Raw genomic sequence first — 13,900 nt, forward strand, 5'->3', positions numbered from 1 at the left:
TTGAGTACAGGCTCATCTGTGAAATACCACAGTAAATTACTTTTCTGTACATACTTGATTTTATTATCCTAAATGATCAGTTCTAAAAATTCAGTCCTGACATGAATGAGCTTAAAATTTGACCATATTAAAAAGCTACACATCAAAACTTTAATAACTATTTTAAAATCATGTCTGTATATAAGAGAATTAAAAGAAATTTGAATGACACTTTCTAAATGTGGAAAATGTAGCCCTAATACAGAGCAGTGCAATCTACAAACAAAGACTTCATAACCGTTTGAGCCACCTTTCATAGTTATTTGCTACTTTTCCTTAAAGGCCTAAGTACATATTATCTCTGTAATGTATAAAGGGATGGGATTCGCTATTAGATACATGTGCATGTTTAGTCACTAAGAACAGCTGTTAGTGTTTGTTTTCTTCACTTCCCGGTATGAACCAGAGTATTATATATATGAATTGGGGTCAGTCTTTCTTTTAACACAAACTTTATTGCAAAGTTTGTCCTAATCTTGGTGGAAGGCAGTTTTAGACACCCTATTTTGGGCCAGAAAAGGATACGTCAATATGAACTTCTGGTTTCATATCCCTGAACTCTTTCCTTCTTTCTAATCCGTGCATCCAGGTATTTCTAATCAGTCCATCTCTGAGTATCTCAATGCAATTTCAACTATACAGAATAATCTTAGAGTTCAAAAGGAAGGACAGGATTTAGCAGAAAACCTTTAAGTTGTTTTACACACAAAGGGCTTGTTTACATGGCTAGTTATACAGCACACTAAATGGCTGTGAGGACACTACTACCATGTACTAAAAGTTTAGCAGTTTCAAGGCACGTTACCCTTTAGTGCAATGTAGCAGGGTCCACACAGACACTAAGGGTATGTCTACACAACAATTAAACATCTGTGGCTGGCCTGGGTCAGCTGACTCAGGCTTGCAGGGCTCAGGCTCCACAGCTGTTTAATTGCTGCGTAGATGTTCAGGCTTAGGCTGGAGTCTGAGCAGCTACCCGGTAATTAAGCAGCCCTGCAGCCCAAGCCTGAGTCAGCTGACAAGGCCAGCTGCAGATGTTTAATTGCTGCGTCCGAGTGTGATGTACTTTCACATCCCAGCTTGTTGTGCACTAACTATTCATGAAGACAAGTCCTAAGTTTCTTTAAGCATTTATTAAATCAATATATGTGAGGCTTTGTCTACACTAGCACTTTTGTTGGCAAAACTTTTGTGTGTTTTTTCACACCCCTGACCAAGAATAAGTTTCACCGACAAAAACGAGTGTCTCCCACTGACATAGCTACCACTTGTTGTTTGGAGGTGTTTAATTATGCTGGTGGGTGAGCTCTCTCCTGCCAGCATAGAGTGGCTACACAGGAGACCATACAGCTGCAACGGTACAGCTGTGCCGCTGTAAGGTCCGTAGTAGAGACATAGCCTAAATCAGCTAAACAGATTTAAGAACCATGGATAACACACTGGTCAGGGGCATGGCCAGCCTTTGGATACTGACAATGATGCTTATTGCTTCTGGTCCTGTTAGTCTTCTAGAAATAGAGTGTTAATCTTAATTTTAAAACTATTGGAAAAGTGTATGTGTGTGAGAGGGAAGGAGTGAGAGCGAGCGAGAGAGAGAGCGCGCTTTTAAAAAAGTGGGATTCCAGCTGGATGGAGCCATATAGCAAGTACCATGAATATTCCAAACTACATGGGCCTGAACCCCTACCAGCTTTGGAAACAAACCCAGCTTAAAATAGGACTCAGCTCAAAATAGGACCCAACTCCCCTTTTCAGGTAGGAGAAGAACCTGTTCCCCTTTCACAGTGGAAGATCAACTGCCAGAAACCCACAAAATCTACGCTCTCACGCAATGGCACCAATGCTTGACTTGTTTCCCCATTCCCACTAGATCTCCTGATCTCATATAATTTCCTTGAGGGAAGTGATTGCGGGATATGCTCAAAGGCAGAAACTGTCCATTGTGTACGGAAATAAGATGTCTTCCTCCCACACTCTGATGAAACCCACTCCACTTCCTGCTGTGTGCTGCTGAGGTAACAGACAAAAAAATATATTTTTAAACTCCTGTATTTTTGCCTGTATCCCACCTATTTGCCCTTCACAGCTTCAGCTCTTCCTAGGGGCATGAGACTGCCTGTCCTGATGAGCAGGTCAGAGTCAGGCCTCTCGTGGCTGAAAACTGCATATCCTCTGGAGGTGAATTCGCTCTTTGAGCTTGTGCCTCCAGGGGTAGCTAAGCAGTACTCCACAGGAACCAAGGTCCTGACTGTTGTGTGCAAGCGGAACACAGAACACACAGGGGCATGCATGGTTACACCAGTGTTTTGTTAGCATTAACCCAGAAAAGAGACAGACAGGGTCAATGATAGAACACAAATTTTCAGCACTTTTCTAACCAGTTTTAACTTTTCTACACTGGCTGTTGTAAAAACTGTATTAGACACTGGTTTAGCTGAGACCTTGTTTAAACTGAATGTAAACCAGGGTCTTGAACTTGGTTCCTAGCTGTAGGACCAAAAACTACTGTCTGTGGAAAAAAAAATATTTTTCTGACTTTAGTGAGCTAGCGCCACTGAGCAAGGAGGGAGTGGAAAGCCAATTACTATCGCCTGAAGGCAACTAGCCTTCAGATCAAATATTGGCTGGGTACAGTTTACAATCCTTCTGACCAAAGAGAAAGAACTGTTTCCTTTCTCTCCAACCCCATCAAGGACATCCAGCTCAGTCTGATGCCAAACATAAAACATTTCTGAGTCTAGCTATGGACCGAGCACAAAAGTGCGTGCATATTCCTAGCCATTGGCTACATGCCTCCTACAGCCAAGCTTCTGACACAGAGGCAATACATAAATAAAAGGAAGTACAGAGTTAATAAATTCTATTTTCATTTGAAAAATAGTTCACATTCTTAAAAAGAGTAAAAAGGACTTTCAGCACAAGAGAATCATATAGAACAGCTAAAAATATATCTGGTTATGTGCCTAATAGCTTCACAAATAAGTCCAGCCTCTAACATGTGAAGGAAAACCAGTGCATTTTGTATATCTTGCAAAAAGGCAGAGATTACTTTTTTGCAAATGCATCTTCGTATGTTCATAACTGTATTTTACTCGGTGAAACTGAAAGTTGTAGGTTGCCAAGATTACGCAAATAGAGAGCTGAACATCCAAGTAAAAATTCAGCTCACTCTCAATCTGCATCTTATCCTCATGATAAGGACCCAACTCTATCACAATAAATAGACTTGCAGGGGAAGGGAGATGTTTGGGGGGAAGACTTTGATTATTCTGACTGTAACAGGAAAAAACAAGGGATAAGCGTAAGGACAGACAGACAGAGATGGCAACTGAAAACTAGAGAAGAGAATTAAGGAGAAGGATTGCAAAATGAATAGTGAACTCAAATTAACTGCTGCTACCAAAGACCCAGAATAAACACTGTAAAAAGAAGCAGGCGTAGAGCAAAATACAGCAATGTCAGAAGCAACTGTCCATCCCAGTTTTTAGTTGCACCTGGGGTCTGGGACTACAACTAATCAGTTAATTCCCTCTTTCACAGATCACTTTTTGAAGTGAATATTGTAATGCCAGTCTGATGGGACAGTCAAAAGGTCAATATTAAAGAGGTACAGCACGGCTAAAACAATTGTTGAAGAAGCTGATTGTGTTGCTAATGATGATCTATACGACATTACACATTTATTTATCAGACTGAATTTACAAAAGGACTGGGAGTTCATCTGCCCCATGATCACATCATCTATTAGTTGACTGCACAGCATATCGCCTAAGGCCATAAGCATGCTATTGTTAATTTCAGTTAGTATTTATGCTCAACTCAGTGTATTGCTGTGGTTCACTTGCTGTAAAATACTAACAAATGTTGTGTTTTAAGAAGCCTGACAGCTAGCACCAAAAACCACAAGTGGCAGCTGCTAACCCATTTGGTTACAGATGTGTGATTGAGGTGACCTAATATGAGACTCTAGTTATCTTTATACTGTAATTTTATCATTTTGGTTTGGGCTTCAGAAGCTACTGGCATTTGGTGAAGCCACAGTTCGTGACCATGTGGGAGAGCCATTCGCTACGACAGTTTTGTTTCTTTCAGCAAAAACTAGGTCAGTAATTTCTAGTCACCTGCAGAAGGACGTTTCTTTCACTGCTGCATTTAAAATCACTGTGCTGGGATGGAAAAAGATCAGAGATCACCCCAGTTCACTTCCTGGGGCATTGTGTTGGTACATCCCTATAGGAGTTACTGATTTTTGGCTTTACCATTGTTACTTTGTTTATTTAACTTTACTTCCATCATGCACTTCACATTATGTGACTGAACAAGGTGTCTTGCCCCTTAAGGGACAGACGGCCAGCCAACCCTGGTTACTCCGGAGGAACACCTGAGCAGGGACCAGCTGATTCCCCTATAGAGAAGGGTAGGAAGCTGTAGAGAGGACAGTGTGTTTGTGTGTGTGCTCACGCTCAGACAGATCAGAATGGAGTACAAAGGCTGCTGCGAGCAAGCAGGCTCCAGCAGAGAAATCTGGGACTTGCTTTATGTTGTTGTTTTCTTTCTGGTTTGTGTTTCTTGGAAAATAAATAGAATCCTGGCTGAAGGGCCTGCAAAACTGTTCTGTTGTGTGCATTACTGAAGAAGCCCCTTAAAGGTAAAACTGAGGCAGGGGGCTCCTTGCAGGGCCACCTTGAGGCTATGAGGGGGCATGTGAGAGGTGCCACCTGATGTCAATGAAATACGATGTATAAGAGACTACATTTCCCCCTGTGATCTGCCTCCTCTTTAGACATGCAGAAAGTCTTTGTGTGTCATGTCTGCATTTGGTCCCACTGCAGAGGAAGACAATCAAGAGGTGTAGTTTGTGCATATATGATTTTGGCCTCTGCACACAATCTTCATCTTCAATATTTGTTGTTTGGGATGCTGTTTAGGACTATGCCCATCACCATAGTATCCAAACATGCTTCAGGCCTGTTTTATTTTACTGATGTTGACACACTGGTTATAAATGGCAGATGTAGAAAACTGCATTACCCTGGGCTTTCTGAGTCCAAGGGATGCTGCAGGACATTCAGAAGAGCCCATCACGGATTCAGGCACATTGGACTTTCCACACCCCTTTTTAAGTTTTATATTCATAGACCAATATTTTTAGGCTCATTCATGCAGATGTTGCTCTCTCTATATCACCCCTATCCTCCACCGCCCCCGGTGCTCCCCGCCAACCTGAATTCTTGTGCTGTGTTTTGTCTTGTCTATATTAAATTGCAATCTGTTCAGGGCTATATTTTTCTATTTCTAAATACTGTAATGAGATCCATTTGCTGTGCTACAGAAATGCTTATGAAGAATACTAATGCTCAAACTGACAAATCTCACCCTAATCTTTTTTCCTAAAAGGATGCTGTGACAAAGTGCAGGGCTATTACCTGGTGTCCGCTGAACAGGGAGTTAACCCCCGATCATTTCCCCCCACCTACCTTAGCACAGATGCTAAGGGGAAGGGATATAAAGGTGGTTGCATGTGAGACAGTGTTAGGGAGAATGCCTAGCGGGAGCCAGGATGGGCTCCATACTCAGTGGTCCTGGTACCTGATTAAAACCCAAGCTGGGTGGGGTTGAGGGTTCTACTTTGTTAACTAATTCTACTTCCTTGTTATAAACCCTATCCTTTGGGGGAAAAGAACTTGTTGGTTGCCACTCTTTCCCCCTCCACTGAGTCATTCTACGAGCCTACAGATCCTTATGTGGATGAAAGACATTAATGAATAGGGTCAACAGGGTGCACTGTAACTGGAAGCCATAATGAATAATGCTGAGATAATGGGAAAAAACAATACCAAAAGCATGTCTGCTGTTCCCTTACATTGACCAACGTTTGTACCTTTGCAGATGCGTGAGGTGAAGCTCCCTGGTCCAAGAGCAGAAGTGCCACTTTCTGATTATCGTAGTGTGCAGCTACGTGGAGTGGAGTTAAACCACTCTAAAAACACATGCAGAACAAACAAGCATTGTTATAACTACCATCAGTGAAAACACAGGAGTGCAGAGAATTAGGTTAAATTAGATACGGTGAGAACACAGTGATATTATTCATTTCTGTCTCCAAATTCTCCATGAACTTTTGAGACAACACACATTAGAACAGACAAAAGCTGTTCCTTGTCTGTGAACACCCTGCTCACACGCTTATTTAGGGTGAGATCGTGACTTTGCCCAGGGTCAGAGGGATGGGGAAGAACATATCTGACTGCCCCAGGAGCAGACCAGGAAAGGAATTGGGAATTTGAATCATAGCTCCTGTCCTAGTTTCCCTTTGCCCAAGGGTGTAAGTAAACCACCATTGATCCATTCCATTTTCCTGTCCATGCTGGCTCAGCACTGTCATATTGCGAAGCCTTGGCTCTTCCCGTTCCCTGCTCACCAGTGTGGGGGATGGGAGAGCAGAGTCCTGTCCCCCTGATCTCTTCCCTGTGCTCTGGCTGAGCAGGGGAGACAAGAAGCGCTTTGCACTTTCTTATTTCCCTGGGTGGACACATGAAAGAAGTGACAGTATTGCCCTTAATGATGTTAAAATCCATTTCTCATGGGATTGCTGACCTTACTGGGATATAGCTACATGATGATGAACAGAAGATTTCAATTAAATCCAAAATTTTGGTAGTGGATATTAGCAAGTGCTTGTGTGACAGTAAATAGCTGCTGTGGTATTATGGTACATGGGTATGTACATGAAAGTTGGCCTTTTCTGTCCTACCTTTCCAGCAGCATCTGGAGATGCATTCTTCTGAAGCAGAAGGTTGGCTACTTCAATTTTTCCATATTTTGCAGCTACATGCAGAGGAGTAAACCCTTTCTGTAAGAGAAAAAGGCTACATGATGACCTTGGACATTCCTCTCCCAGATGTGTCTGGCAATTCCAGTAACACAGGTGGCTCTGGCCTATCACGTTACTCCTTTCCTTCTCTTACATAGCTGTGAACCATAGTAGGTGCAGCTAGTCTGTCTCTTGTTTGTTTCCAAATGCCTTCATGGGCCTGGAGGTTCTTCTTTGCAGGGAAAAGCCCAGACACCCATTGAAGCAGCTGAAAACAAGGAGCAGCAACCAACTATGTAATCAGAGCAGCTTTCCATTGACTACCAGCAAGTGCTCCACGGGTCACCAGGGGCCCCAGACATGGTTTTGGAACCACTCATATCTACGCCACTTGGTGAAAATTTCAGCTGTGCACTCCTTTCACTATGAAATCAATATACGCCCAAATGGAATCATGATCATAGGTTGCCTGGAAAAGGGCAGACATTTTGTCATTTGGAAGAGTAGAAATGTTTCTATCTTATGTAAACAACCTAGAAATTAGTATTCCATCTCTGGAGTTCATGTTGCACTTCTGCCAGCCAATGTTCATCACACACGATAGGCATTGGTAGACAAATGTGCTGAGTTTAGCCTTTAAACATTAGACAAGTCTATCAAAGCAGATTATAGATATCCATGAGAACAACTGATCCATGACACTAAAAAAATCAATATGTTTTTATCACGAGGCTGTGTTATAAATCAAGCATAGAAGTGAAAACATGTTATCCTCCTAGATAATAGAATGTGGTTAATTCCTATGTCACTTGGTATGCACATGTGAATCCTGCACCTAATTCACTGGCAACTATTACAAAACCTTTTAAAGCATTCGAGCAATCACTTCTACAACTCCCTTACCTTTGTAATTATAGATAAAGATGCACCATGATCCAAAAGAACTGAGGCTACATCTTCATGTCCCTCTCGAGCAGCAAGATGTAGTGGTGTATACCCAGAAGTAGTGGCTGCATTTGGAGATGCTCCTTGCTGTAACAACTGCTGCACTATATCAGCTTTTCCCAATCGGGCAGAAATGTGTAGTGGCGTTTGGTCATCCTAAATATAAAGATGACAGGAATACAGGACAATCTGCATAAGGACATTATTTGCTGAGATGCTGTTATGCAATTGTAAATGACTATTAATTCTATCAAGGCTAAAACTATTAATGCTGTTTTTCCTCTCTGTCATATGATTAAGGGATGTCTGAAAGTGTTTTGTTATAGAAAATGTCCCCCACACACAATGTTATCAAGAACAGAAAATAAAGTATTCAAGTTTCTCAATCTGTCCCTGCATTGCATCATTTTACCATGAAATTATATTGCAGGCCATATTGCACTAAGGGCCTCATCAAAGCTACAGTGGATTTAGATCTGTCCCTTGACCCGATTTAGAGAGTTATTTAGGCACTTGGTGGGATTTTTGAAAGCATCTTGGCATCGAACACCCATTGAAATCAATGAGTTTTTGGCTCCTAGATGCTTTTGAAAACCCCACTATGCACCTAAATACCTTTACAAATCTAGTCCAAATCTAGTCCTGTTCTACGACCTCCTGCAATATCTAATCACACCAGAAGGCATTTGGGATGGAGTGAGAATCCTTGGCACTTAATTTCCTCATTTTATGTATTAAAACACATCTTTTATGTTTATTTAGAAGTGAGCAATTCCTTTCATAGTCTCTGTCTCAATAATGGGGAATTCCAGAAAAACTGGTAAAAAGTTTCAAATCTGTTTAAATAAATGTAAGGGTGCCCATTATACTTGGTTATGTTCAATTTTTTTTTAAACAGAATAATGCAAAAATTATGTGGCACTGAAATCCATGTTCTTTTATAGAGATCTGAAATTACTGAACAGCAATGTCACTGTATTAAGACCTAGGTGGTTGCTCTGAAAAGAGCCTCACAGATTACTTTCAGCGAAGACAAATAGATAGATTGAGTCACCAGAGTGTAGTCTGTGACCCTGTACTATGTGCCTACCAGATAATTTCACCTTCTTTCATTAGTAGTTTCTGTAAATTATGTACTGACATTTTCCTACACTTCCACATTGCACAATCTTGGTTCCAAGCAATCTCAGTTGTCTTCAACAAACCATCATACCATGTCACACCATCTCCCCTTCTTCCTCCCCACAAAGAGACTAAGAACAACCCACATTTACCTAATTCTCCGTTCTTTGGTGACAGCACCTTATTCCAACTGAGACATCCTACTTCAATCACCCACTCCTTAATACCTGATCTGTTATGGAGAAATTCCTACAGATAAATTATTATTGCTGTGAAATCACTGTACTTTTTGCCTGACTGTGACATGGCAGTCCAACCCTCATTGCTTTCCACTCTGCAAGGCTACTACATCTGACTTGTAGGTGTTCCAGAGATGCCAGCACTGTATGGGGTTCTTTGTGAAGCACTCTTTCAAAGTATACTTATTTTTTGAATGTACACAGAGCAAAGCTTTGTGAGATGACAGCAGATGCCTATGGCACAGGGATGATAGTTTTGCACATAATAAAAACAATTTCCCCTCATCCAGTAAAACTGAGGGGGAAAATGACCATTGGTACTAGCTTGACACTGTCTGCCTTATCTATACATTTGTAGTGCACTCACCATAGTATCTGAGCACCAAATAGAAACAAAAAGATCATTACCAAAATATAAAGAACACCACATGGGTTGACTTCCTTGCTCCCTCCCCAGAGGCTGGGAAGAAAATGTTTCACTTTAATTTGCAAAACTTCCTAGCTTTGCTAAGTTTACCCTTTATTTATTATACGTGGAATATCACCTTACCTTAGCTTTGGCTTCTACCTGAGCTCCGTTTTGTACTAGGTATCGAACAACTTCTGCTTGGCCAGCTCTGGCAGCCATATGTAGTGCTGTTTCTCCTCTCTAACATGTAGTGGTGAAAGCAAAACATAGTCAAAGATTCAGTAAAAAAACAAACGTTTAATCAGTAAAAAAAACCTCATGACCCAATTTAAAATAATCACTGCATGATTTTCATTATTATTATTATTATTTTTTAAGGAGTAGTTTGTGAGCAGGATGGGGAAGCAAATCAATATTTGACCTCTAGAGCAGTATTTTGGGAATTAATTTATTCCAGCATCGGTCTGCTAATAGGATAGTACATTACTGTTCTCTTCTTTTGTTGAAAAGAAAACAAAGCTCTTGCTCACTTGTAGTCTATTTACAATGATAAAATGATGTCAAATTAAATGACCACTCAGTTGGTCAAACATTTAGAATGACTGCAAATTTTATGTATTTAGATGTGCTGATTTTCCTCTACATCCCTGCTGTTATGCCCTATGACCCAAATGTCTGTTGTGATCTGACAAGCACTCAGTTGAGTGAACACAAAAAAATCATTACTAAGTACATAAATCCAAGGCTTAACAAAAGATGCATATCCAAGGAAACCAGAATGATTTCAAGAGGGAAATTGTTTTCTTGATTTTTGTACTTCACTGGATCTTTTAATTCAAATGCTGCCTAAGTTACAGATGGTGCTGCATGTGTGCATAATTTAATATTGTTTACAGAACAAACCATCTATATATACAGTGCTCTCTTCCGACAGTGTCCATCTCTCTGTTTTGAAGAGAGACTTTCATGCCAAATTGTAAATTTGCATCCTTCTTTTTTCCTAAAGCAATGAGTGTAGTTGGTCAAGTACACACCTAAACACCACTTCCCTGGGACCCTCGGGGCACAAGCGCTCCTCCAGTAAAAGTGCACTTGAATGGCTGTATGGACACATGCAATATGTCCTGACAATCTGCTGCAATCTGTTGACAAAAACAGAACTTGCCTTAAATGGTAAGGCCTCTGGTGTTCTGGAGGAGCAGCGCTCAAGCAGTCAAGTGCACTTCTCAAAAATTAGATGTACTAGGTTAAGCTATAGTGAGTGAGTTCTCATTCTTTAGGTTAGCAAATAAGTAGATGAATATAATCAGTTCAGGATAAAACTAAGGCTGTCTACATTCAGGACACTACAGCTACAATGCCAGAGCTATGCTGCTGTAGTGCCAGAGTGTAGATGCTTCCTACCTCAACGGAAGGGGTTTGTCAGTCAACGTAGGTAATCCATCTCCCCACAGTGTGGAAGCTAGGGTGATGGAAGAATTCTTCTGTTCCCCTACCTCCATCTACACCAGGTCAGCTAACCTACAGCTCTCAGCAGTGATAACTAGGTCAATCTAAATTTTAAGTGCAGATCAGGCCTAAAGCAAAACTTTCTCAGGGTCCTGTAAACCTTGAGTGATCCTCAGCTCTCACAACTCCCACTGACTTCTGCAGGAGCTATGAGTGCTGACCACCTCTCAAGAGGTGGTCAACACCTTTCAGTATTGTACCCTTAAATAAATACCAATATCAGAGATTCTACTTCATTAAAGATGTGTTTCCATGCTACTGAGAAGAAAGCCATTGCTCACCACATTGGTGGTGTTGGGTGATGCTCCGTGATGCATCAGCTGTGACACAATATTTACATGTCCCATGAAGGCAGCAACATGGATTGGAGTTAGGCCCGACTGAAAACAAACAAAGAAACAAGCAAAATTAACTCACTAGTTTTACATTTTCTTCTTTGAACAAAGCATGGGGACACCGCATTATTTAAAAATCAATATACCCAAGTGCTTGCTGATTTCAAATGACTGAACAAGCCCTTGATCTTGGAAAGACTTACACAAATATTTAGCTTTAAGCACATGTAGAATTGGGCTTTATATGTATTTAGGATTGAGGGGTATAAATAACAAACATTGTAGTTAGTTCAGCAATACTTGATTTCACTAAAATCTACAGATTAATGAGGAAGGTGAAATTTTGCTTTCACTTTAAATTTTGTTTTTATGATAAATTTAACATTTTTTAAAGGAAATAAAGAAATTTTCATTACAAACCAATACTGGACTGGAAAAAAAAATGGATACAATTGTTTCTGGTATGAAGATGTAACTTGCTGAAACACAGGGTTAATGAAGGTGGATTTATGGTCCTTCCTCCCTCCCACCTCCAATTTTTTTTCTGAGTAAATGAAAATGCCTGTTGATCATATTGGTCAACATTACCCATCTACTTCCATGAGAGGAGGCGAGTTCAAAACCAGTGCGGAAGAGAGCTAGCTCTGCAGAACATTGCCTTTCTCCTTGAAACTACACAGATTTACAGCACTAGAACCCTGTGGGGTTGCCCTTCCACAGTATCGGGGGGGGGGGGCGCGATAGACAGGGGATCAGCCACTCACCTGGGCACACTCCCCTGCTGACCCCAAGGATTTCCCATCAGAAATCCAATCAATAGTTAATAGTTCTCCAAGCAGCATTAGAACCCCAGAGTCCCCTTCACAGCTGCTGCTGCACAGCGGTGGTGGAAATCAGCAAGTATCTGTATGTTTTCTAAAAGAACTGTGCTGCAAGGGGAAGGGTATCATTTATAAAGAGGTACCAGATCTCTCTGGATCCCAGAAGATCTCTTGATTTTGGTGACTAACTCCCCCACCCCATTTCATCACAACTGTGAATAGGAAACTGCAAGTTTGTCTCCTAATCTGTTACTAGCTCTAACTCAGCAGTTCTCAACCCAGGGCCCGCAAGCCACATGTTGCCCAATTAGCACGCAGCTGTGGCCCAGCTCAGCTGTGTGCGAAAGGCCACGGGCTCCAGGCTGCCCTACCGTGGGCTACCGCCGGCCCCATGCAGCGGGCCTTGGAGTCCGGGCAGCCAGGGGAGTGGGGGTCCTGGGTGCCTCCTGAACAGCGGGGCCTCGGGTCAGGGTCCCTGCCCCACGCCCAGCTCTCTGCTCCTGGCTCCACTCTGTGGAGGGGTCTCTCGGCAGAGGGCACTGAGGAGAGGGATTTGGGGCGGGGGGTTAGGTGGGGGGCAAAGTGGTTCTCAATCTGCAGCCCAGCTAACATTTTGTGGACCCCGTATGTGGCCCACAGTGGTAAATCGGTTCAGAACCACTGCTCTAACTAGCTGTATTATTTACTATCTACCTTCTTTTATAACAATTTACAGGAAATAAGTTTTAAAGGTTGTTTTTTTTTAATCAGAAAAATAAATCTATCAAATTTCATCACAAAAATTAACCCATGTGCAAAAAAGGCAAGGAAGGGGAGGAGGGGAACAATATGGAGGATCTATACAAAGGTATGGAATCTTTAACAAATAACCATATTAATAAACAGTTGTACAATAATGATGACATAAGAGAAGTCACATTTGGGACCAAATTTTTCTGTCCTCCTGCTCTTGACAAAAGGACAGAACCTGTTGGTTTCAGATTTCTCCAGGGAAGAACACTGTGCAGCTGTCTGGCCAATGTACTGATAGCCATGTAAGAGATTAAATCATCTTTGCTTATAACTGCAAATGTAGTGGCTCCAAAATATCCTCTTTTGCTGCTTCACCATCACAGGTCACCATGATATACTAATGGCTCATGACAGAGGGGAAGACAGACCACGAGTGGTGAAAGTCCCATGCCAAACCTGACCCAGTGCAGTATAATGTGTTTTTAAAATCCATGTTGTGGTTGTGCAGGACATGAAGGAAGTGTTCTTCCACCAGAACACCTGCAATTCTGTTGGAAGAACTGTTTCTGGATTGTGGATAACCTTGTTAATCTGGGCTGTTTTTACCAGCTAATGGAGTTGAGCATTTTATGCTGTATTTTCTAGTCCTTTGTGGATAAGATCATCTAGATTCAGACCAATTACTACAGCTGAGCTACATTTTTGCCAAAAGATTCTTAGCTGGGTCAACCCAAACATTGCGTGAATTCATGTCAATTTCAGAAAATTGTTTTGAAATAAAAAAAAAGAAATATTCTGAGAAGTTTCAAAATGAACTGGTTCAACATTATTGAAAATTAAACATTTCCTTTTTTCAGGCCACATTCACAAAGGGATTTAGGTGCCATTCACAAAAAACCCAGGAGGAGGAGGCGGCAGCAAATGCCTTCCCTTCT

General features: G+C 41.5%; 1 protein-coding gene across 2 annotated transcripts in view; it reads right to left on the bottom strand.

The window, feature by feature from the left end:
* ANK3 (ankyrin 3) overlaps window positions 1-13,900 on the bottom strand; it is a 455,299-nt gene that overhangs the window by 127,202 nt on the left and 314,197 nt on the right. For both annotated transcript variants that reach the window (XM_084635421.1, XM_084635422.1), the window contains exons 12-16: window positions 11,359-11,457; window positions 9,710-9,808; window positions 7,757-7,954; window positions 6,794-6,892; window positions 5,921-6,019 (exon numbers count right to left, since the gene is read on the bottom strand). In XM_084635421.1, the coding sequence (XP_084491547.1) occupies window positions 5,921-6,019; window positions 6,794-6,892; window positions 7,757-7,954; window positions 9,710-9,808; window positions 11,359-11,457 (594 nt within the window). The remainder of the gene's footprint in view (window positions 1-5,920; window positions 6,020-6,793; window positions 6,893-7,756; window positions 7,955-9,709; window positions 9,809-11,358; window positions 11,458-13,900) is intronic.

Source organism: Lepidochelys olivacea (assembly GCF_965140295.1).
Source record: "Lepidochelys olivacea isolate rLepOli2 genome assembly, chromosome: 7".
Taxonomy (NCBI): Eukaryota; Metazoa; Chordata; order Testudines; family Cheloniidae; genus Lepidochelys; species Lepidochelys olivacea.